Below are 25,669 nucleotides of genomic sequence, written 5' to 3' on the forward strand. Positions count from 1 at the left end.
CGCGGGAGACTCTAGCGGGGGAGGGGCGGTCATCGCCTCCGCCTGTCCCGCGCCCCGTGGAAGGCGGGACCCGCGCGGGGAAGGGAGGAGCCTGCGGAGCCTCCCCGCGGGAGGGGGCGCACGTAGCAGCTGCGGGGCCTTGGGGCGGGAGTAAAACCTCCCTCTCCTGGAGGCCCCATTTCCGGCAGGCGCCGAGGGTGGACTCGCCCGCTGCGCTCCTTGCTGGAGGTGTCAGTTTAGCTGAATTGTCCCCTCCCGCCCCGCTCCCTCGCCCTCCTTTCTGCCCGGCACCGCCCCGGCGCCCGCATGTTCCCCCGCCAGCTCCGGGGTCTGAGCGTCAAGCTAGTCCCAAGGCCGATCACGGTGGTTAGAGCTGAGGCTCCCACACCCTGCTCTCCCCCTGAGAAAGCGCTCTGCTTGGCTGTGAAACTGTCCCTGCTAGGGGAAGGAGGGCGGCAGGATGGGCATTTTAACCTGTAAAGATGATTTATAGGATTCTTGCTCTGTTGTTTCCTTTCACACTTGCAAACCACGTGTGTCTGCAAGAATGGCAGATTGGGGGTTTCTCTGCGATCCCTGGGGAGATTCCGGATTGTTTTAGCAGCTAGCTGAGCATATTGCACTTAACCTGAGAGGAGATGGAATCAGCCAGGTGTGCGATAATTGAATATTTGTACTGCTTTGGCATCATCATAAGGGCCATCATGGCTGTTGCCACCACCATCACATGCTGAGACCTGATGACTTAGAATTTTATCACCAGTTATATCTACCTAACACTTACCTTGTATTGCAAAGTCCTCTAGGGTAGGGGTTCTCAACCTTTTCTTTGCTGAGGCCCCCCCTCAAGGTGCTATACAAACTCCAGGACCCAGCAGGGGGTGGGGGAACTTTGGGCTCTGGGCAGGGGGAGACCCTTGGGCACAGACATAGTTTTACTTCTATTTACAGGGACCTCACAAGGTCCAGGGGTGGAGCACCACCTCCACTTCCTGACTCACTCAGGAGGCAACCCAGCCTGTCCCGGCTGTGGAGGATGCAACCAAAAAATATAACTGAAAGGAGGAACTCAGTTAAAAAAGTTTGAAAACTGCTCAGGGTGCAGGGAGGAGGTAGCTAGAGGCTGTGTGCAGGCAGGGGAGTAGTTCCGGATGCAGGCAGGGGGTAGCTAGATACTGTGTATGGAGGGGGGCTCCTAGGGTTGCTCCCAGCTTTGGGGGGGCAATGGGGCTCCCAGCTTCAGCCCCACACCTCTTCTGGCTTTGGGGGCTTAAGGGGGTGCTGGCATCAGTCCTGCACCGCTCCTGGCTGTGGTGGGGTGTGCAATTGTTAGCCCTGTGCTGCTCCCAGCTTTGGTGCAGGGGGGCGCCAGCTTCAGTGCTGAGACTAGGGGCCAGCCATGGGGCTCTGCTAACCTCCTGAAAGGGCTCGTGGACACTGGCTGAGATCCACTGCTCTAGGGACATGGCTGTTAATTTTTCATGGAAGGCACTGAGATACAGTGATGGTCACCACTATAAACTCTGAGATAACCCATTGGTGAGGTGAGCATCTGTCCACCTTAGATTGTAAGCTTTTTGGGGCAAGGACCACTTTTTGTGGTGCTAGACACTACCACACTAACCTTGTTCCTGATCCTGGGGTGAGGGAAGTAGATATCAACTATGTACTGAGTAACGCCTGAGAGATAACTGCCAGAAAGATAATGGAGCAAATAGTTAAATTTATGAACAGAGTGAATTTAAACATGGGGTTAAATACAAAACAATTAAAAATAATTAAGAGACGGAAGAAACACATAGTATTGCATACTCTTCCTTCTCTTTTGTCAAGCACAATGGCCTTATTTTTTATTTGTATTTTCCAGTAACACCTAGAGGCCAACCAGGCCAGGGCCCGACTGTGCTAAAGTGCTGAAAGCAGAGAGGGCAAGTGACAGTGTCTGTCCCAAAAAGTTTATAAATCTAAAGAGACAAGACACAACAGGTGGATGACACAAGTGGGCAAGGGTAGAATGAAATAAAACAAAAGGATATGCACAATTCTTAGCCAATGAAAAGCAGTGATCACAATTTGCCACTTGTCCAGCCATTATCTGATTGTACTTTCCTGCAAACATTACAGAAGAGGTGAGTTCTGAAGAGATGAATTCTGATGGATTCTGACTGAGCACATTTCCCACAGAAGTGCTTATCATAGTAGAGAACTGAGTTTTGCGGGCTGGCATCACCGGTAGAGGTAAGACAGACATGAACCTTACTGTAAGATATAAGGTCGGGTAGGTAGGGCAGAGTTAGATTGTGAAGGGCTTTGAGAGTACAGACAAGAAGTTTGAGTCTGATACAGTGGAATAAGGGAAGCATTCAAAATTAGGAAATGCCAGTGTAACTGTTGCTTTGTCCCCAGCATATGTATATTTTGATTAAGTCCATTATTCCTTTAAGGTGGGGTGGGGAAACTTTTTGGCCTGAGAGCCACATCTGGGTATTGAAATTGTATGGCAGGCCATGATTGCTCATGAAATTGGGGGTTGGGGTGTATGGGAGGGGGTGAGGGCTCTGGCTGTGGGGTGTGGGCTCTGGGGTGGGGCCAGAAATGAGGAGTTTAGGGTGCAGGAGGAGGCTCCGGCTGGGGATGTGGGCTCTGGGATGGGGGTGCAGGAGAGTGCTCTGGTCTGCGACCGAGGGGCTTGAAGGGCAGGAGGGGGTAGGGCTGAGGCAAAGGAGGGGGCCAGGGGTGCAGGCTCTGGACGGCGCTTACCTCAAGCAGCTCCCGGAAGCAGCAGCATGTCCTCCCTCCGGCTCCTAAGCGGAGGCATGGCCAGGCAGCTCTGCGCACTGATATGTCCGCGGGTGCCACCCTGCAGTTCCCATTGGCAGTGGTTTCTGACTAGTGAGTGCTGCAGGGGTGGCGCTAGGGGCGGGGGCAGCGTACTGAGCCCCCTGGCTGCCCCTATGCTTAGGAGCCAGAGGAGAGACATGCTGCTGCTTCTGGGAGCCACAGCACATGCAGAGCGGGGCAAGCACCTGACCCCACTCCCTGGCAGCAGCTCGAGGACCAGATTAAAATGTCTGAAGGGCCAGGTGTGGCCCCTGAGCCACAGTTTGCTCACCCCTGCTTTAAGGAAATAATATACAATCTTATTGCCTTAAATAATTATTTAGACACTTCACTCTAAGTAGATTGAATTAGATAAAACAATAAAACAAATTTATTAACTACAAAGAGAGCTTTTAAGTGAGCACAAATAATGAGCCATAAAAGTCAGAAATGGTTACAAGAAAAATAAAGATAAAATGCCTATTAATATCTACTAGAGAAACCAACTTAGTTGCAAAGCAAACTTTCTACTACATGTTCCAGCAGATTATTGACCAAATTTTCAGGTCAGAACCCTGCCCCCAGAGTCCAATAGCTGTTTTATCTGCCCAGGTGCAGAGGATGAGGTGGACAGGAGGAGAAAGAGGGGTACCTTAGGGTGTTTCTCCCTTCTTTTTGTAGTTTCAGTCCCCCTCTTGAAAAACATTTCCAGCTGAGACCCAGGAGACAAAGAGTCTATGTGGAAGGATATTCCCTAATGTTTTTTTTCACCTGTTTGAATTTCCTGTGTTTTCCCTCCTGCTTGATGATTCTGTTTACTGCTTAAATACAAATTAAGGCAGGCACACATTCATTTGTTTAGGATAGACCTGTTTGCTGACTTCTACTTGGGCAGGGCTGTGGTGTTTGGAACAGATATTAATGTCATACAGAAAAATCTTATAACTTCACATACAATGTTATCACACATATTTTATCAGAATGATATTGACCAGCAAATTATGAGTTTTCACATGATAACTTACAAGGCATACATTGTACAAAGATTATTACAATAGTGTGTAGGGTGTGAATACAGGGGTGTGTTTTGTCACACCCTCTTTCTCAGAGCCTAGCTACTACTTGGACTTCTTGAGATACAAAAGAACTGGCAACAATTAGAAGAAGATGGTGCTTTTTCTGCCTCAGCCTAAAGGGGGGTTGGTATCAATTTACAGTCACATACCCCCTACTGTAACTGTTCTAAAAAGGTTTTGTGACTGCTGTAATGCTTCTTAAGGCATCCAGAACTGTGAGTTACCTTGTCACCACCTCCCTCCAGCATGGAGGGGGTCTTGCTTGTGCTGGCCGGGTATTGGTTCCCTAACACATCAGCCTGTCAGCAACTCAAGCACTATCCTCTGAGCTACACCAGCTCTGTCTTTGCCTTGTAGGTTGACAACAGATGTCCACCAGACCATGAGCCCATTCAGAGTGTCCCCCTATATTATCATCCCCTGATCATGGGATATCCACAGAAATCTCAGATCCTCTGTTTCCAAAGGAACAATGTACCCCAGTTTCACCTTATACCCTTGCTCCTGTGTTATGCATGGCACTTCAGTTCAGTTAGAAGAAAAAAGAAAGAATAGAGATTAAATTAAAAAGCAGTGTAAGAGATCGGAACATATGGTTATATGTAAAACAACATCATAACATGCCTTCTAAATCTTAAATTTAACTAAGAAGTTATCTTTCTATCTTAAGAAGTTTATCCCACCAAAAGTTATCTTCAGTGTTTCCAACCAAGCCTGGTTGAAAAGACCTCTTCTCATAAGATGAAGTTTGCTGGCAGCTTGTCCTCACAAATTGAAGAGATCACTAGGGGTTCATCTGCATGCCAGATACAGTTTCAAAAGTTAATTGTCTTACCCCTAAACACAATAACTCCTGCCGCTTTTCCTGTTAATTTCACAATCCTTCATTCGCATTTGGCTGACACATGAGTGGATGCCCATTGTGAAGCATGCAATGCTCAACATGCACATGACCAGCCAGAGAGAGATAAGCATCTTTTCCCCCTCTTGCAGTTACTAAGGAGAATGGGAGACAGTCCAGCAAGGGATCCATTCTCCCAGAGAACCAGGAACTGTTTGTAACCCCCGGAGCAGTTCAGCCAGTCACAGAACAGCATCATGGCCAAGCGTGATGCTGGAGAAGGCACCTCTGGTGAGTATGCAAATCCAATTAATATTTGGAGTTCACATTCTTATACTCTGTTTAATTAAAAAAAAACTGTGAGGTACAGTATCTATTTGCTTCCGAGTAGCTGCACCAGGTAGGCAGAGAGTGCTCCATGACAAAGGCTGTTTATGTGCACAGGAATGGCCTGGGAATCCTCCATAGAGAGCTACCATATCTCTTTTTCTTCTGTTATCATCAATGGTAGCAGATATTGTAATAAAAAAGAGTAATTAAAGAGAAATTGCTTCTAAAGTTGTCATCTTTCAGTCACTTCTCTGACAGTCAACTGAACCATGTAAAATGGCAAATATGAATCAAAAACAGAGCAGGGATAATGTGAAAAAAAACCTTTTATATTGGCTTGAGCAGGCATGAAATGATGCAACTGTACGTGTTCAGGACTCTGGAAATACAAAGCAGTACAGTTAACTGTATTCAAAAGGATTCTGGAGATATATGGCAGTACAGTTATAATTCATACCATTAATTACTTGTACCTTACTGATTACATTAAGCAGTGACCAATGTATTTTAAAATCTAAATGTTTAATATGATTACCACTTTAGATTTAATTGTTCATGGAATTGCAATGCATTGACAATTATGCATTTACAAAAATGTTGCGGTATGCGATTTGGTTTCCCCCCACCTTTTCTGGAATGGTTCATGGCATCAAGAATGCATCAATCATTGGTGTAAGGCAGTGGTTCTCAAACTTTTGTACTGGTGACCCCTTTCACATAGCAAAGCCTCTGAGTGCGACCCTCCTTATAAATTAAAAAACACTTTTTTATATATTTAACACCATTATAAATGCTGGATGCAAAGCAGGGTTTGGGGTGGAGGCTGACAGCTCGCGATCCCCCATGTAATAACCTTGTGACCCCCTGAAGGGTCCCAACCCCCAGTTCGAGAAGCCCTGATGTAAGGCATACCTGTGCTTATATGTATCACATGTACTAAATGTGATAATGACTTTCAGTGTATGAAATAGTCTTAAGAATGCTCTATGGTACTTTTTTAAGTGTTCAGAATGTGGTGTGTTTTCTGTTACTTTAATATAGTAAGAAATTGTCTTGATGACAACAATATGTGGTTTTTTAAGGTTTTTTAGGGCTTTTGGTTTACTTTGTGTACTTACCTTAACATCATTTGATTTTAACGAATTAAGTGCATGCTTGGTGTAAAAGAGTCTTATAAAATTCAAAGATAATAACAGTAGTTGCTTTAAACAATCCTGAAAATTTTCTTTCCCTTATAAATTTTGTGTCCCTGTCTTTGAATATCTAGTGACCCTATAGCAGTTAATTGTTGTTATATAGTTGTATGTTTACAAGTAAAGGTTAGGTTGTGAAAAGGATAAAAATGCTTTGTGCTGAGCCTGCTAAGGCACTTACGTTGACCTAACTCAAGTGTCTACACTAAAATGCAACTCCGACTGATGTAACTCACCCACTACCCTGACTTAATAACTCCACCTCCATGAGAGGCATAGCGCTTAGGTCGATTTAGTTAGATGGACGCAATGTCAGTGTATATCCAGGGCTGGTGCAAGAAAGTTTCGCATCCTAGGCAAAACTTCCACCTTGCGCCACCCCCACACCCAGCTAACCCAGCCCCCAACCTGAGGAGCCTGCTGCTGCCCCCCCCAGCAGCTACCCCCCTCTGAAGCTAACCTCGCCCAGGGAGCCCCCCTCCACGGCTGCTAACCCCATCCGGGGAGCCCTCCCCCCGTGGCAGCTAACCCCGTCTGGGGAGCCTGTCCCAACTCACCTTGGCTCCGCCTCCTCCGCTGAGCATGCTGGTGTCGCTCCAATTCTCCTCCCCTCCCAGGCTTGCGGCGCCGAGTGGAGGAGACTTAGAGCGGGGGCTGTGTGCTCAGTGGAGGAGACAGAGTGGAGGTGAGCTGAGGTGGGAAGTTGTTCCTCTGTGCGCCCCCTCCCCCCCGTTACTGCAGGTGGCCCTCCTCCCCCCCCTCAGCTCACCTCCACTCCACCTCCTTGCCTGAGCGGGCTTTTAGGCGCCCTCGGCGGCTGCCTAGTTTGCCTAAGTGGTTGCACAAGCCCTGTGTATATCAGTGATATACAGACAGAGGCTCGCAAGCCACGAATGACTCTTTAATGTGTATCCTGTGGCTCTTTGCAGCACATGATATTAAAATACTGTGTGATTTAATTATTAACCAATCATAATCCTTTTACTGTTATTAACCAATTGTAGTTGATAAAATAATAATATTTGGTCAGTCATTTTACTGTGAGAACTATATATATACTGTTTAAATATGAATATATAATACTATAGTAAATGAAACAATGAATTCACGCTACTACTACTTCTGGGTAATGTTGATTTATCGCTAATTTGTTTCCTGAGGTCTGAGTATCACTGGTGAAGACACTATGTTCCTTACGCTGACTGTTGCTACTTTTCAGAAGCTATCCTAAATTGGTGCAAACACTCCTGGTGAGGACACAAGCGTCGTGTGGACATGTAAAACCGAGTCAATTGCAGCAATGGCTGTACATCGAAGTAACTTACGTAAACTTAATTTAGTAGTGTAGACTTTGTCTAAGTTAAGTCATTTGATTAAAAGAACTGGCCCCCAATTGAGAAGAGCAAGCGGGGCTAGTGAATAGAACATTAGACCCGGATTTAGGAGATCTGGGTTTTATTGACGCACTGCCTCTGACCTGTGCAATGACAAGCAAGTTATTTCACTTCTATGTTCGGGTTTCCCCACCTGTAATTAATAATACTGACCTTCTTTGTAAAGCACTTGGAGATCTACAAAAATGTGCTATTTAAGAGCACATTTTTTTTATTACAGAGCTTTAAATAGAAAGGGGATCTTAACATTACCTATAGAGGAGCTGCCTCTTCACTATAATTATTCCCTGTGCTTAATCAAAGAGATTTTACTATTTTTTAATATTAACTGTCTATTGTTTGCAAGTTCACTTAAAGTTTGCTGGGACCTCATTAACAAACTAATCTTCCAAATGTATTGAGGCCTCCATTCATGCTCACATTCACTCTTTTTCCCCACTCGCAACCAGCCAGCTCTTCTCCAACTTCCCCACATCTCTGGGACAATTGAATTCTATGAACAAAAGAGGAGATTCTTGATTCCACAAATCCAATGTTCCATCTCTGGCTGTGGCCCATGCTGGTTGCTTCTGGGGTCCCCCTGCTCCTGTCTCTCTCTTCCAGGGGCATGCAGGAGAAGACTACATGGACAAATGCAGACTGGAAGCAGGATTATAAACTGGGCTTTTATTTCAGAGCGTTTAGTGTATTTACAAGAGTTTAAAAAACAATCCTCCTGGCCCTCTGCAAGAGACAGAGAATGCATGCTCAAAAGGTATGAGGATAATTTGAGCCCTTAGCTACTCCACATCTCACAAGGGCTAACACTTGGAAGAATGTAACAGTGAGTGCTCATGGGATGGAGACTGGGAAGTAGTGTGAAATTATTCAGAAGTCCCTAACAAAATATATGCCATCATACTTGCAGCTAAATCAGATTAAGCAAATCATCCAAAGGCAGATACACATATGAGGCCACAGTCACGCACGCCTGGCTTGCCTGAGTGTAAGCAGAGATGTGCAGATGCACTCATGCCACCATATGTGCATGCACTTTTCCATTCTCAACCAGTATGTATGTACACAGGCAAACACATTCAAAGCCACACTCACTCCCATCCATGCACACTTGCTCTTGTCCATGCACAGTGACACATATACATGTACTTTGTTAATGCTCTTTTACATGTGTTTTAGGTGCAGAAAAGAGCTATAGAAATAGCAGCAATCTCACCTGACCTATCAGCACCTGAGAAACTCCATTACTCCCCTCGAGCAATAGAGGAACAGGAAGCTAACTTCTCCCTCTTTCTTGTGGTGGCACCATCCAACCCCTGAACATCCATGACTGGACCCCAGTCGACGTTCCCTTTCCAGGGCTGGGAGGTTGGATTCTGTGTTATATGTTGGCCTCCAAGTTTTGGTCACAGAATCAATCAATCTGTTTTGTCCTTTCAGAGGTGCTCCCCCATGGCAGCTGCTCTAGGACTTTGTCCTGGTTTGAAGGCATAAGTAACTTTGTGGTTTACTGAAAAGTGATCATTAACCTTCCACCAGCATCACCTGCTGCCAACCCCAACAAACATATCAGAGTGGGTGGGGAAAAGAGGTGGAGACGCACAAGAAAGACAGAATGGGTTAGAATCCTCTCTGAAGAGGCAGGTCAGAGCTACAGAAGTGAGCACTAAAGCAGAAGAGGTTAGAGTTGCCTGTGCAGGAGGTAAGAATGGGGGTTAGGGCTGCCCGGCCAGCGCCTCCTGGATAGCCTCGCTGCAACCACTCAGCTCCATCTGGTTGAGGACGTAGCTGATGCGCTCCACTGTGGCACCCTGGCCCATCTGCAGCCTCCACTGTCTCAGCATCTCGTATTGGGCATCCCGCACGCGCCGCTGCTCCAGCTCAATTCGCTCAATCTCATAGTCACTCAGCCCCAGGCGTCGCACAAACTCCTTCCACCGAGACAGCAGGACATGGTCCGCCACAGTATAGAGAACAACAGGGTCTGGTGAAACATGCAAGGGGACATCAGCAGCAGGGTCTGGGGAAGTGGAGCGGGGATGCAAATGGCACCAGTGTAGTCTAGGGTGAGAAACATGATGGTGCTGTGTTGGGAAGCACCTCCCCCAAATCAGGTCTTGCACCCCTCTGAGCGATCACACAGACACGTCACATCTGGGTCTGAGCCTATCTACAAATGAATATGGGGGGCCTCGCAAGCTTGTTCACGGGGATGGTCTTGCGTACACGTGCACACATGCCAGGCCATTCTTGTAAAGATGCTTGCACTGTGTCACTGCCATGCATTCACAGAGTAAAGTACAGCAGGCAATAAGCTCACCAAAACAAGACTGTCCAAAACTGGACACATGCAACAGGCCACTCTTCGCTGGCCTCAGGCAAACACCAACACATGTGAACTCATATGTACTAGATCTGTTTGGGCACAGGACTGCAACTGATGCACAGAGTTGTCATGCACATATGCATGCAGGTGCACATGCTGCACAGGCACATGCACATCCCACCCCCATGTGCATGAAGAAATCCTGTTTCTCAGGGGGAGCTGCACTCACTGTCTGGGAGTTGAGTCTTTCCAGCAGGTCTGACACAATCTGGTAGCTCCTGTTCAACCATTGACCTTGGCACAGCATTGGCTGTCCACATTTTTTCGATCTGGGGTGTTACAGGAGCAAAGGTGGCAGCTTTCCTCTCGTTCATTACAACCTGTGAGAGACAAGTATTTACTCTGGAATCACCACTGTGGCAGCTCAACACCCACTATATCTGAGGGGAACAGCTGCCACTGCACACTTAACAAGGTAAAGAGAGATGTGGATCAGGGACCCAGGAGTTAAAACTTCCCCATGAGGGAGGAGACCCTCCCCCAGACACCTTATTTGTGAGGCTGTGGTCAAACATTTCTTACCCACACAGCAAGAGGGTTAAACTTTCTCTTGGCATCAGAAAATGGGGGTCTAAGAGGAAACATCTACAGAACTGAGTCATGCCAGGAGCCCAGCTCAGGGCCAAATGCTCTAAGAGATCTCAGATGAGTTCCAGAGGAGGGAGGGGACAATCCCTTTTTATACAGTCTTGTGGAGTCCCTTAAACCCAAAGAGGTAGCGACAAACTGAAGGTGCTCAGAGAAGAGCCACAGAAATGCTCAGGGGGGTGGAGGGATCAAGTTCTGAGGAGAAATTAAATGAGCTAAATCTGCCGGGCTTGGCCAGGCCAGGCATAAAGGATTGTCTGGGGCGGGAATGGAGGGGACATGAGACCCATCTGCAAGTGTCTGAGAAGCATGAATCCTGAGAGAGAGAATGGGGCAAGATGAAGCCTGGGGATAGGAACTCAGGAACTACTCCTCACTAGTCAGGCGGTCTGTGAAACTGAGAAGTTGTCTCTTTAGGTATACAGCCCAGAGCCCTAATGCTCGGGACGTTCAAAAGTACGAACCCTGAGAACAGGCTGGGGGAAGAACATTGCCCTGGGCCCCAGGCAGGTGGAATGGGACTGAAGGGAATGATAATCTGAAGGTAGGTTTCTGCACTGAGTGCCATGCTTACTTCAGATACTGTCTCCTTCTTTGGCTGCTGCGTAGAGACTGAAAAAAAAGGAGAAATTGTTTTCAGTTCCTTCCATCCAAGATAAACAGAAAAAGCAGCTCAAGCCCCATGGGTGCCTCCACAGCTCTGATTTCACTCGAGGGATTGTGGTGAATTGCACAAATCCCAGCAACAAGCTCACGGGAGGGATTCTCATCACTGGTGTGAGAATAGATGCAAGACTGTAAGAACTGCCAAGATCAGGACAGTGAGCTCATCTACTCTGGCATGCACCTCCATCCTTGCACTAGGTCAGACCAATGGGATGCTGAGTCCCGTATCTCCCTCCCCAGCCCCCTGAAATCCGTCCAGCCAGTATTACCACCGAGACTGTTGTACTCACCACATGAGTAAAAGATAGCAGTTGTCACTCTTTGGCGGTATTGCCTGATCACTTTAACTGCAAAGAGTAGCCCCAGGCTAGCTGCAAGCACAACGACGAGGCCAATGAGCAAGATGATATGACCTAGATGAGGGAGAGAGATTGAGTGAGTAACAGAAGGAAGGGGAGAGAGTAGAAGTAAGGACAGGAGCAAGACCGGAAAGGGAACATGTAAAGATGGGGATGGGAGTGAAAGCAGAGGAAAAGTGGGGAGAGAGGAGGACGGATAGGGCAGTAATAGGGCAGGGAAGATGGCGATGGGGTTGGTAGTGAAAGCAGAAGCAAATGTTGGAGGAATGCCAATACCCTGCGAACCCCAGTAGTCATCCTGCACTGAGGGGAAAGTTGATGGTCTCAGCACTGTGGCACAGTCCTTCTTACATTCTTCTTCATTACAGCTGAAAGAGGGAAGCAGAAATCTGAGTGATGTGGGGAGCGAGGGCACCATGTATCAAGTATTCCCAGGGACTGCCCATTTCACAGCTCCTTGCAAATCTGCCTGGTGACAGCACTATGGGGCAGCCTGAGCCTGGAAGATGAGGTTATTCAATCTGCCTGCCGAAGGTCAGCATCTAATGGAGTCCATGCTCACTGTTGCACAAGTAGGGGGAGCATAGGAACAGGAAACCAACCTGCTGCAAGGGTTGCAGTTATTTTTGTGCAGGAAGTATCCAGGGTGACATACACAGATCGTGTCACTGTTCTTTGTACCTGTAGAGAAAAGAGGGAAATGTCAGCCCCAGGGGAGATGACAGAGAAGGAAAATCCCTCTAGGGTGGAGAGAGGATGATCTCTCTTTGTTGGTGGGGAAATTGTTGTCAGGAAGGTGAATCACTTGATGGCAGGAGTGTTTGGGAGGAGATGGGGGCAGGTGTGGCACTCCTCGGTAGATGGTGGTTGGGGAAAACAATCCCAGAGCAGGGAGATCACTCTCAGGCACAGGATAGAGGGAAACTGCTCCAGTGTAGCAGAAACTGGGTTGAAGGGTGGAAATAGAGAGGTGCACAAGGGGAAACATTCACTACAGAGCAAGCAGGAGGGGAAGGAGAGGGAGAAGTGGCTCCAGAGCAGCAGGCATGGGTGAGGAAGCCAATCAGGGCAGGGGGAGGGGGAAATCACTCTGAGGGTGTCATGTGTGGGCAATATCTATAAGGAAAAATGCTCTAGTGCAGCTGTGAGGGAAACTGCTCAAGGGGAAGTCACCAGCTGCAGGACATGGCAGAGAGAGGCAAAACTCACTTGAGGAAGGGAGGGAAAATGGCTCCAGAACTCATGGGGGGATGGGGAGAGCACTAGGGGGAGGAAGGAGGGAAATAGCTTTAAGTCAGAGGAGAGGGAAGGAAATTGCTCAAGGGCAGGAGGAGGAGTGAAGTCACTGTAGGGCAAGTGTGTGTGTGTGTGTGTGAGAGAGAGAGAGAGAGGAAAGCTGGAACGGGAAGGGGCAGGCCAGAGGAGGGGACTCGCCTAATGGGCAGGGAAATTCATACCAGGGAAGGTGTGAGATATGGAATGGGAAAATTCCCAAAGAGAGGGAGACTTGCTTCAGAACAACTGGGGAGGGAGCTGTACTATGGGAAAAGAAAGAAAACAGACTACAGGAGAAAGTGGATGGAGGAGGAAGTGAGTCTAGGTCAGGAGGGAGGTGGTGCAGAACCAAGGCCTGGTCTACACTAGAAAATTAGATTGGTTTAACTATGTTGGTCAGGGATGTAAAAAATCCACACCCCTGAGTGGCATAGTTAAGCTGACTTAAGTCCCTATGTAGACAGTGCTTGGTCGATGGAAGAATTCTTCAATCAATCTAGCTATTATCTCTCAGGGAGGTGGATTATCTATGACAATGGGAGGCATTCTCCCATTAGCATAGGTAGTGTCTACATTGACTCACTACAGTGGTGCAACTGTAGCATTTTAAGTGTAGACAGACCCTCGGTCTCTCCATAAGGAGAGAGTATAGAAAAAATGACTCTCAAGTCAGGGAGAGGCTAGAGGAAAAAACTTCCCCATGCAAGGGAGAGGGAAATCAATCAAGGGCAGGGGGAGCAATGGAGAAAATGATTCTACAACAGTGTGGGAGTGCATCACTCCAGGACATAGGAGGTGTAAAACTGCTCCAGAGTGTATGAGAGAGTAGGATCCTTCCAGGGCTTGTTGAAGGGAGTGGGAAGACATTGCTCCAGAGCAGCGGGGGACAGGTATCCACACCAGAGCAGAAGGAAAAATTTACTCAGGACAGAAAGGACTGGCTCCAGCACAGGCAGGGTGGGAGGAATTAATATGAAGCAGGAAATTTCTCCTGGGTATATGGAGGGGGGGAGAAAATTCACTCTGTGGTACGGGACAGAGATATAATCTGTGTTGGGGGAGCAAAGGTTGCATGGGGGCAAGGAGGAGTAGCGAAGACTGTAAAAGATGACATCATTCCTGGACTCAGGGAAATACAGTAGGAGGGAAGGAACAAGAAATTGCTCCAGCAGAGAAATCACACCAAGACAAGGGATATGGCTCCCCCAAGGCAAGTGGGTGGGAGGAAGGGGTTGCTATGCCTGCCTTGGCAGCAGTAGCAGCTGTCTGTGTCACACTCACAGTTTTGCCGGATGGTCCCGTTGTGGCATGGGCTGCAGTTCTTACATTTGAATAAAGTATTGAGTTCACTCTGAAATTGGTTGGTCTGACAGCCACAGACTGTATCCTTCTTTTCAGTGCACTCAGACAGTGTTATCTGCTGTAATTCTGAGGGGTGAGAGAGAGAGATGATTCCACCCTCTTTCCACCATTGGGTCCTCTTCATGGTGACAGTACAGGCCAGAAACAGACATCATCATCCTCTGTTTTCCCCAACTAAGAGTTGGTAGCAAAGAGCCTGACGATCACTCCCTACAGGCTCATGTCTTCATCAAAACACCACCACTCCACTGCAATTACCAACACTGTCCCTATCACTTTCCTCCACTGTTCTTGTCCCTATCCACCCACCTCCACTCTATCCTCATTCCTCACCACCGTATCCCCGTGTCCACTCCTGCAGTCCCTGTCCCACCACCGCCACCCACTTCCCCCATCCCCGTCATTCCACGGGTGAGACTCACCTGCACGGCACCGTTGGCAACTAATGCATTTCCTCAAAATGTTATCCGTAGCCGTGAATGTGCCCTTAGGACATCGCATGCAGCGGGTCGCAAGAATGTCTGACTGACAGTCTTCTGCCAAGTAAGTCCCTGAAACAGAATCACCTAACAAGGATCTGACAGGCATAGACAGACATTCTCCTAGGGCAAATGAGAGCCAGGGACACTGCAGGGGACAGGGGAACCCAGAGCTCAGAGGCTGCTCTAACTATAGACAAAGTAGACAGTTGCCTAGGATAGCAGCTTTCTGGGGAGTGGCCCTCCCATGGCATTGTGACCTGGCATGCTAAAGGGTGGGGTGATTTTGTAGTGGGATGGGGCAGGGGTGAGGGGTGCACACTGAAGTTTTGCCTAGGCAGCAGATTGTCTTGAGCAGCATCTGGCTGAGAGTGCAGGTAAATTATGTTTCCTTAGCCCCAGCAGGGGATGCACTCACCAGGGTGAAGGGACAAGGGGAGAGGACATCCCATGACTAAAAGTACATGTCTCCTTTACCCCAGGATGTGGCATTCTCACCAGGGATAGCTTGGGAACAAGAGATATTTGGACTGAGAGTTCAGGAAACAGTAATGCCTCTCTGGCCTTAGCAGTAAAGACTCACTGTTACACTCTACTGTACCTGCGTGGCATCTCATGCAGCAGTGGGTCCTGTTGGAGTGTAGGTACTCTCCCACCTGACACTTTGGCTCCCTCTTCTTTCTCCCCAGGGCTATCCCATGGATTTGTTGGGTATCTGAGTTTGGGGCTACTCCCAAGCATTCCTCAGCCCACACCCAGGCCAGAGTTAGAATGAGCTGGAAAGGGAAAAGACCACTGTGAGAAAACATTTCCTTGGGTAGAATTCACAGCTGAGCCTAGCACCAGCCTGTCATGACAATGAGACCAACTGAACTGACCTACTGCTTGAAGAGAGACTGTAATGGATATAAGGTCTATGAACCACATGGAATTTTAAGGAAGGACTGAAATCCCTTCACTTGAGTCATGCGAAAGACAACCTGATTCCTGATTAAATCTTTTTTTGTAACACATTTCACTGTTTAAAAACTAATATGCTCCAGGACTACAAAGACAGAGCAATGTAACAACATTACAGTAACTCACTCATCTATAATTATAAGAGTATCTCCCCCTACCTTTATTTTAATGTTTTTGTTTTGTCGGTGTTTGGTTGGGGAAATTGCTTTAACAAAATAATTTATAAAGCTGTGAGCTGAGAATATTTTTGACTGCAGTCTTATTACTATTTCCATCCTTAAAGAAAAATTATATTTTCCTTTCTCATTTAAAAACTTTTTTATTTTGTATGTTACCTCACACAGATTATTGAGAAGTTAAACACTGGGCTGTGAGAAAAGAAAGAAAACCCTATGTGAAAAGTTTTTAATGCACTACACATCTAAAGGCTAACACTTGATATGTTGGTGGCCTATATAGGCATAATGAGTTAAATAACATTTTTCCTTTGTACCTGGGGTGGGCTGACTTCTCAATGAGAAGTGTGCTGTGAGAATGTACTTGTTTTGCTTTGCTTCTGTGAAATTGTTTTGATCTTTGCTTTTATAAGTTCTTTGTAATTTTATTTGAGTGCAATGTTTTCCTAACTTGCTCTTGTGAAAGGGATTAGTACCAGCTGCAAAGAAACAGACTTTTTTCTGCTGTGAGAACTTTAGCAAAGTGAAAGCTAAACCAATAAAGATAATAAAGTGTTGTGGTTGTGGGTTTTGGAAAAGATAAGCATACAAAGGTGCCTATTACATCTGTATGACATCCTATTCCCCTCTCAAAAGTTAAAAATTTTTAAGAGAAAGTTACACATGTGAAAACCATTCAAAGCTACAGAAATGTTAGGAAAATGAAATTCTGGCAAAGAGGGGGACCTCCTCTCTCAAAAAAATGTCAGAGAGCTATGAATTATAAATAACAGGTAAGAGACCGTCAGCTCTTTCAGTTGCCACAAAACAAAGAAAGATTAAGAATGTATTTAAATGCACATTTGTGTGATATATTGAACCAACTGAGGGATGCTCTAAGGCTCAAGTCCAGAGATGTTTGCAAGAGGGACTTGAAAACAGTCAACATCAACACTGCAAGCTGGGAAGATGCAATTAGCAACATGCCATACTGGAGTGATACAGTGCACTAGGGACTCAAAGAGGCTGAAGAGAGGTGGTTGAGAGAGGACGGTACAGAAGGCCTCTAGAGCTAGTAGTGCACCAACTTTATCTTCTTGCCCTGTGCTTTATGCCCACATTATCTGTGACAGGAATAGTCACTCAAGAATTGGTCTTTTTAGCCACTCACAATGCTGTAGCATGACACATAGTAACTGAACTGCTTTGGCACTTATATCATCAACTTTCAAGATGGACAGTTGCCATTAACCAACTCACATGGAAGCAAGATGGATTCCACAGTTGTAAGGGTAAGCCAGTTAGACACAAAGAACTGATTATAGCAATTGATTGTTTGCTGGAAAGAAAGTGGAAGAGCATTCATGCAGGTGGTCTGATAATTATGAAGCTGATGTTCTAGCCAAAGAAGCAATTTTCAACAAGATACCATGGGAATTTATAAACATGAACCAAATGTAAATAAAGTACATAGTATAAATATAGGAAATACTAGAAAAGCCCAGGCCAAGCATACAGAACACAAAGTCATGTAAGTTGATTACTCTGATACCACATCTTCAGGCATAACAGATGAAGGGACAAGGATGAATCAGATTTTCTGAAAACAGTTGCAAGACAGCCATTTCTAGGTTTTACAAATACATAAAAGGTTAATAAGTTTTATTACTGATCAAGATCTGAGGAATAATAAAGAACTATAAACCAAAGATGAAACAAATGACTCAGCCTTTTACACACACAAAATACCATAATAACTAATCCCCAAGAACTATTAAGGACTTTTGTTAATGCATATTGTACCAGGGTGGACCCCTGCTCCTGCCCTGAAGGCATTAAACACAGCCCAGAAGAGGGCTATGGCTGGGGCAATAAGCCTGGGCTGATTGGGGAAAGTAGGCTCAGCTGTGGCCATGCTCCAATCAGGCCCAGCTGGCCCCTATAAGAGGCAGTGAGCCAGGCGCCTACTCAGTCTCCCTCTGGCTGTAGAGGGAGAAGGGCCTGGTTGCTGGACACAGGGTACCTGGGTGAAGCAGGGCTGGGGAAAGGTGAAGGAGCTGGAGAGCCACAGGCTGTGGCCTAGCATTAGGCCAAGAGATACTGGGTGTTGCAGGGGGCAGCCCATGGGTAGGCAAAAGCAGCAGGTCCAAACCCCTTTGCCTATGAGTGGCTGATACTGCAGTCTGCCCCAGGGTGTGGGGGCTAGATGGAGACTGGGCAGTAGCCAATACTGAGGCAAAGTGGGGTTAGTGGGGTGGGGATTCCCCTGGGAGGATTGGTGGGATACTGCCAGGGGGAAGCACCCCAGTTAAGAGTCACTGGGGTCCAGGGAAGGACTTGGGGCCAGAGGACAGGTGGATCACTGGCCTGCAGAGGGTGCTCCAGGCTGGAAATTGAGCTAATTCCTGGAAGTCACCAGCAGGAGGTGCCACAGGGGTGAGTCTGCTTGTCTACAGAAGTAGTCATTTATGAATCCGTGACAGCTACCAAGCCCTGAAGTAAGCAGCATACTGGCAAGACATGCATGAGCTACTTTGAAGGAGGTTGTTATGCTCCATAAATAGCAACTTACCAGGACAAGGTTCAGACATCCTTTGCAATCCAGAGAAATTGCTTTCTGATGGTCAGATTTACAACTCGATTTTAGTGGACCCATTCCACAGATAAAGATGGAATAAATATATGCTAACACCTGTCTGTTTACAAAATGGATGGAATTTATTCCCCACATTAAACAGTAGTTCAAACCACAGCATGTGTGCTGGTGAATCATGTTTTTAGTCACTGAGGCATACCTCAGGGAACAAGAATCAGAAAGCAGTTCAAGCTGTGTAAAATACTGGTAATTAAACCCAAAATTACACATTGCATACCATTGTAGTTATCTAGGCCAGACCCCCACAACTGTACTGCATTTTGCTGTTTCATCAAGGAGCCAGTTCTAGCTCTCTGTTCCACATTTCTGCCAGCTCAGGTAGCTGTCTACACCTGTTACAGTGCCTGTCAGTTGGGATGGGGAGGGAGAGCACCTATATATGCCCATCCTCTGCATGTCCTGGTGGTGATACAATGCACAGGCCTCACCCACCACAGCTATTGGCTGGTGCAGAGAGGCATTGAGAGTCACGTTCTCCCCTCCCCCTGCCCATCTTCAGCCTGGCAAAACCCAAAGCCACCACCTCTGCAGTTCACCTCACAGGCACTCCTGCCTAGCCTGAAAGTACTGTAGATGTCCACAAGTGAGGGGGATGTGAGCAAGTAAAAGGAACTAGGTGAGGAAGACAACAAGGGAGAAGAAAAAGAGGGAGCAAATGGGGAAGAAAATAAATAGTTGCAGAGGGGAATAGAGGGGCTGTTGGTTATTACAAGTTGGCTACAGTATTGGAATTAGAAGACAGTGGCTAAAGTATTGAAATAATCATAGGCTCATCATCAGTTTGCTGAGTTTTCATCTCCTTCAGGAAGAAACATTTGAGTGATTATTTCAAAGGACAACAAAATTTTACAACGTAGAGGCTTTATTAAAATGTAAAGAATAGGTAAGCTCACTTCCTCTATTCTGTGTGTTTTAATAAGTCATTCGTCTGTGTTATACAATAGTTTTTCCCCAGACATATTAATTCCAGTGTTTTAATGTTTGTGTGCTAGAACAAACATTAGTGTAGCATCTACACTAGAATTTACGGTCACATTACAGTGTTAATATGTTAAAACAACTAAAAATTCAAGTGTAAACAAACCCTTATGTGTACAAGTACTCTGGCTTTTATGGTATAAATACAGCACTTGATGCTACTGGAGACTTTTGGGAGGAGGGGAAATTCAAGCTTATCTGTGGACCCAGCTCCTTGTGCCCCTACACTTTTAGATTACATTTATTCCACTGGCTGCAGGCTAGTTTCTTTGTGCTAAACGTTTGTAAAGCAAGAATACAAATATTTAATTGGTGAACGCAAGCTTCAATGTCGCCAACTCTCATGACTATTTCACAAATCTCTTGATGTTCAGTATTTTTCCACCTCCATGAGTCACGCAATTACATGAGAATCTCAACTTTCTTTTTTTAAAAGAGGGAAGTTACTGGCCCTCAGAATTGCAGAGAAAAAGCTTGACAATGTGACTCAAGTGCTTCCTAAAGATTCAAAACCCAAAAATCAAATAAAGAAATCCAATTCGTATTTTGTAAAAAAATATTATGATTTTGGGGGGCAGGAGTCATGCTTTAATAAGAACATATCCCTGAGTACTCACCCCACTGCCCAAACATAGTGTTAGTGGGTGCTGTACTGCACATAAAACTATGGGTGAGTCAGAAGGGAGCACTCTCCCCTTTGAGTCAGTACTAACTCTCATATAGGTTTTAGGGGGTAAATGCCACTTAATCCTTCCCTCAGCAAGGCAGTGATTTTCCAGTGCTGCTTAGGAGAGGAGAGATTCCTTTCTTTCTGACTAATGCCAGCAACTGAGGAGTTAAAATCTCCAGGCTGGCTGGCAGGTCTGGAAAGCAACTGCAATTCCTGTAAATCCAACCTCTTGCTGAGTCAGAGACAGATTAGGGAGGGAGCTCATTAAAAATTAATTGTTTCTGGTATGGCAGGAAGTCAGGAACAGGGAAGAGAGGCAGCTGCCTGAGGCGAGAACACCAGAGTGACACAGTAACCCCTAGAGTCACTGAATACTAAAGAATCCTACTCCAGGAATATTCCCCTGGAATATAAAGCCCTGTGGAAACCCCAAAACACAGCTTCACAGGCCCCCATGGAGAACCCAATTCAGGTTCCCTGGAGATTTCTCAAATTGAACTATCACTCCAAGAGTCAGGGTGAATAAAGCCAGACAGGGAGCACTGGAGAGGCAGAGGAAACTGGAGGTGCTGAAGGGCTTTGACTACACAAGGTGGAATATCAGAGGGCACTATTTCAGGTTGGGGGAGGAGGGGCAACTTTACATTGGTTTTTTTTGTAGATAACCTAGAAATTAGCTGATAGGATCACTGTATCTACTTTCTTTATAAAGAAAGAAAAATATATACAAACATCAATTAAAGCTATATATTAAGTTTACATGTAAATTTAGAACAATCAGGGAATAGTACAGCTAGATATTCCCAATCCCAAATTTTGAGGTATCAGTTTTGGAACCTTAACACAGATATCAGAAACACAAGTTTGATACTTTGTACACTATCTTTAATAGAAATAAATAAAATCTGCTCTCTGTGTTACTGCTGTTATCTACTCTATTTTAGTCAATTGTTTTTCACTCCACTAAAAAGGTATTTACGTAATTAGTAACATCTGATTAAGTTTTTTTTCTCTTTTATTAAGAATACAAATGTATTTTTCTAATTATTTTGGCATTTATGTTTACCAATCACAATCATGTACGTGACTTAGTAACATTTGACTCCATCATTACTATCAGACTTAGAACCACATTTATTCTCATATAAACTTCAAGTTATTTTACAAATATAATTAAGAATACAATTTGAAAATAAGAGACCTTCATCTGCACAGTGTCTCAAATTGTATTTAGCGTATTTTAAAAACAACTGGCACAGCTAAGGTGAGTACAAGCTAAATTTACATTCTAGAAGGATATTATTTGATTGTACCACTTTAAATAATGAATGACAAAGCACAATATGGTAATAAAAGTAATAATGATAATTACTCCAGCCAGGACAGGTTAGGCATTTTAGAATTCACTACTCAGATAATTAAATTTAAGCGTAAGAGAAATAAAGTTATGAAATGCACAGACCAGTCAAAAAAACTAAAATAACAGAGAATAAAATTACAGAGTATATATGTATATTGCACATTTCGACAGGAAGTACCAAGTAGTAACAACAATGATAATAATAATACAAGTGTGTGAGAGAGTGTGCACGCACATTTGGGGAGACTGTGTGTGAAAGAGTGAGTGTGTTGGGGGAGTGTGTAAGAGACTGTGAGTGTGTGCGTTTGGGAAGGATTGTAGCGGGGCGACTGTGTGCGTGTACCTAAGCTGTCTCTAAGCCATACACTCAGGACACTGAACGCTCTCACTCCTGAGCCAGAGGCACCAGCACAGACAGGTTTCCTTTCCCCCCATACCAGCTCAGCAGAGACCCACTCAGGCACAGCCACCTCTGGCATTGGTCGAGGTCCCCCAGCACCTTGCCAGCCATGGATCAGTTTCCCAAAGAAGGGGAGACTGCCAGGACCATGGTGGCAGGAGCTGGGTAACTGGAGGGCAGCTGCTGCTGGCCAGGCACCTAGTTCTGGGAGGCGTGGTTACAAAGGGCTAAGGAAAATAGCCCCCCTGCAAGCCCTCCCCCGCAACTGGTAAAATTATAATGTGGTATGAAACGGGGGGGATGTGCCCCCCCCATGGCACCCCTGGGAATGAGAGAGAGTGGAGGAGACTTAGACACAGGAGATGAGGCAACAGGAATTACTGAAGAGATTAGATACATAGGGACAGGAAACACAAGACAACATTCATTATCCAAATTTGTGGAACTGGGGGGTATTGGAAATGTAGGTGGTGGGAGGACTACAGGGACTGTTAAGAGCACTGCATTTGCAGGAGGAAGCAGAGATGTTGTAGGATTGTGGACGTGGCTGGGGAACCTCAGGAGAAGCATCTCCTTCATAGTTGTGTTATTTCCTGTGGTACTACAGTGAGAGAAAGCAGCCTCAGGTCACTCACCAATCCAAGTGGGATATGGCTAACTTTCAGCCTAGCTTATGTAAGGGAACCCCACCAGAGGAGTGCAAGCTCACGGACTCCCATGACTCATCAGGTGTATACAGTGTTATTGTAGCCCTGTTGGTCCCAGGATATTAGAGATAAGATGGGTGAGGTAATAACTTTTAAAGAACCAACTTCTGTTAGTGAAAGAGACAAGCTTTCAAGACAAAGCTCTTCTTCAGGTCTGGGAAAGGCAGAAGAGCTGTGTGTGGCTGGAAAGTTTCTCTCTCTCACCCACAGAGAAAAATACATTACCTCTACAACCTTCTCTCTCTAAAACTCATCAAGGACAGGAGCACAGTCTTTCTAGGGCAGAAGTCCCCAAACTGTGAGGTGTACCCCAGGGGGCTGCCGAGGAACATTGGGAGTGGCACACCTGGTGCCCAGGCCAGCCCCTACAGGGGGAGTGCCACCCAGCTCCACCCCTGGCCCGCCCACAGCCCTGCGCCCCGACTGTGGGCCTGCCACAGGGGCCTCGGCCCCCTCCCAAGGCTACGCTCCCCAGCTGTGGCCACAGCCTTGCCCCCTTTACTCCTATCCACACCCCTCCCTCCAGGAGCCATGGCCCAGCCCCAGCTGGGGGGGGGCAAAGTAAAACATGTGGGGACCACAGTTCTAGGGGGTCACAACACCAGTGGAGGAGAGAGCAGCTCATGAGGGGAGGCAGGGTATCAGTACCATCCCATTTCTACAGAGGGGGAAAAGGAGACCCCAGAATGGAAGGGACTCACAAAAGGCACATCAGAAAATAAAACTCCGATTGCCTAACTTTCACTCTCCTCCCATTTTAACCCACCAGACCCCACAGCCCTCCCAGACCTGGGGATACAACTCAGAGACTTGACTCCCTCCCAGTCTTCCTGCAGTTTCCAACCAGACCTACACCACTCCCAGCCCTGTGCTCCCATTAATCCGACTCTCCAGCCTGGTGACTGATTGTTGGGAGTTAGGTGCTCATCCCAAGTGTTACTCACCGTAGCCACCAAGGCAGGGGAAGGCTCCGGATGGGCCATGGTTCTGTCGTCTCCTACGTCCCCATGATAAGACCCCCGTCTACAGAGATGCCCCCCAAGGCTAACGCGAATCTAGCACCAAGAGACCGTACACAAACTGAAACTAGTAACTTCTGCAACTTCCTGCCAGCAAAGGGTGAGAAAGCAACAGGAAAGGGGGGGGCAGAGGAGGGAGGCAACATGGAACCGTAAAGTTAACCCTCCCCTACCCACAGCACAGAGTCCAAGAGATTCAGCCCTTACCCCATTCACTCTCCCCTCCCCATGGGACAAAAACTCAGTTGTTCTCATTAATGCCAACCCTTCCCTCAGGGTAGGAGAAATTCATATTCCCTACTAATCTTCCTCATTCTTGTGGAAGAAGACAGACCCACCCCTTCCACCTCAAGGGTCAGAGAGAAACCCAGAGATCAATCCCCAACCTCCTAGTAAATCCTCCACAAGACTGAGAGCTTGTTTCTCTCACCAACAGAAGTTAGTCCAGTAAAAGATATTACCTCTCCCACCTTGACTCTCTAGACATGAGACTCAGATAACCCCTTTGTAAAGAGCAGCATTCAAGAAGCCATTTGCAGTGTAAAACTCTTATTAAACCTACTATGAACAATGCTACATATATATATGCCAGTAATTGGTGCTCTTTATAGTATCTACATATATATTTATATACATATGTTATAATGGAGAGGTTATTTAGTTTATTTTGCACTTTCCATAAAAGTGTCTTGCAACTTTTTTTGAACAGCTCTAACACCTCCATTATTTTCAGCAGGACTTTGGAATCTGGCAAGGGGGCATGGGTTTGAATAGCACTAGTCATATCGGTGAACCAGCACTTTGCTGGGGGGGGTTTAGGGTGCTATCTTGTTCTCCCTAATCCCAATTTCTAGTTCTTATGGTTACAAAGAAAACCTTCAAAAATATAAAGCAAGTGTAATGCATCCTAATGCAAAATCCTTATGAGCAAACTCAACAACGGCAAAATATAACATTACCCATGTTTGGACTGTGTGGAGTAGGATTGTATTTTCTCAATGGACAACCAACCAAATTCTCAATTACTGAGGGATAATCTTCACTTATTGATATATTTTGCTTTCCACAACCAAATCTCTGTATAACTTTCCATGAGTGATGTACCAAGTATTTGGATTCTAATAACTAAACTGTACTATTAAATCTATTCACCTAAATTTGGGTTATTGCTGATTATGTACTCTATGACAGTGCATATGACTTTTAAAACTAACTTTGTATTTGTGGATAATCTAAGCACTATACCCAGATGTACCAACACTCTTTCCCCAACCTATGTATTATATAATTTTTTTAACATTAGCTTTAATAAAAATTTTAAAGATGTGCCAGTTTCTTGAGACAATTAAATAGGAAGTCAGAGTTAAGGTTTTGTGACAGGAAGCAAGTTTGATTAATGTGAGGTGCACACTGCTTTCACGTATGTTGGATGTATATGAAGTATGTTGCCAATGGAAGCGAATGCCACATGCACTGTATTATCATCATTGAACATGGCAATAAATGCTGGCCTTTTACTTTTATTTCCACCCTTTTAAAATTTTAGGTTAACTATCATTAAACCACGGTTTGGTTGTATTAATAATCAAGAAACAATCCAAATAAGAAAACCTCCTCTGGTAGCGGAAAGGGGAGTGCACTAACAAGAGAGGTCACAATTTTCCAGCTGTGATCACAGAACTCCAGAGTGTTCAGTTACGGGGCTATACTAAGATGTACACAAACCCTGGTTCACTTTGGTTGTCTTTGTGCTGTTTACCCAAACGAGTTATTTTAATTTTTTTTCCTTAAGAAATGAGACAGGACCTACAGAAAAAACTAGTATGAGATCCAGTAATCAAAGACTATTGTAAAACAGAAACACCAGGACGTAGACTTAAGGTTGCCCATTAAATCTTAACTGGGACATATTCTGACTTCTGGATGCTTCATTAGGCAATGTTATTTTAATATATTTTTGGTATGGAATTACGTATGGCTATATTTAAAAATAGAAAC

General features: G+C 45.7%; 1 protein-coding gene and 1 long non-coding RNA gene across 5 annotated transcripts; one reads left to right on the plus strand and one right to left on the minus strand.

The window, feature by feature from the left end:
* Positions 1-136: 136 nt before the first annotated feature.
* On the plus strand, positions 137-12,246 carry LOC115635545. Of its 3 annotated transcripts, none has more exons than XR_003996627.1 (4): positions 137-652; positions 2,125-2,238; positions 4,890-5,028; positions 12,019-12,246. It is a non-coding gene; the product is annotated as an uncharacterized LOC115635545 (long non-coding RNA). The 3 variants fall into 3 exon arrangements; XR_003996626.1 differs by lacking the exon at positions 12,019-12,246 and adding an exon at positions 7,421-7,579; XR_003996628.1 differs by lacking the exons at positions 137-652; positions 12,019-12,246 and adding exons at positions 1,149-1,544; positions 7,421-7,579.
* On the minus strand, positions 8,306-23,782 carry TNFRSF1A (TNF receptor superfamily member 1A). 2 transcript variants are annotated; one of them, XM_030534461.1, is made up of 10 exons: positions 23,597-23,782; positions 15,368-15,542; positions 14,710-14,838; positions 14,207-14,353; positions 12,253-12,331; positions 11,936-12,018; positions 11,582-11,704; positions 11,200-11,237; positions 10,207-10,357; positions 8,306-9,635 (listed from the first exon to the last, which is right to left on the minus strand). In XM_030534461.1, exons 1-10 carry the CDS (start codon positions 23,633-23,635, stop codon positions 9,367-9,369), a joined length of 1,233 nt encoding a protein of 410 aa, XP_030390321.1. In that variant the 5' UTR covers positions 23,636-23,782; the 3' UTR covers positions 8,306-9,366. The 2 variants fall into 2 exon arrangements, with proteins under 2 accessions (XP_030390321.1, XP_030390311.1); XM_030534451.1 differs by having other exon boundaries at positions 11,927-12,018; positions 23,597-23,780.
* Positions 23,783-25,669: the final 1,887 nt, after the last annotated feature.

This window comes from Gopherus evgoodei, chromosome 1 (assembly GCF_007399415.2).
Source record: "Gopherus evgoodei ecotype Sinaloan lineage chromosome 1, rGopEvg1_v1.p, whole genome shotgun sequence".
Lineage (NCBI taxonomy): Eukaryota > Metazoa > Chordata > Testudines > Testudinidae > Gopherus > Gopherus evgoodei.

Excerpts from the sequence above, each read along its gene's own strand:
- TNFRSF1A (XM_030534451.1), bottom strand. The coding sequence starts at position 23,635 with ATGGCCCATCCGGAGCCTTCCCCTGCCTTGGTGGCTACG. Across the intron at positions 14,354-14,709 it reads TTGCCAACGGTGCCGTGCAG|AATTACAGCAGATAACACTG; the intron begins GTGAGTCTCACC and ends CTCACCCCTCAG. Across the intron at positions 11,238-11,581 it reads TGCTATCTTTTACTCATGTG|TCTCTACGCAGCAGCCAAAG; the intron begins GTGAGTACAACA and ends CTTTTTTTTCAG.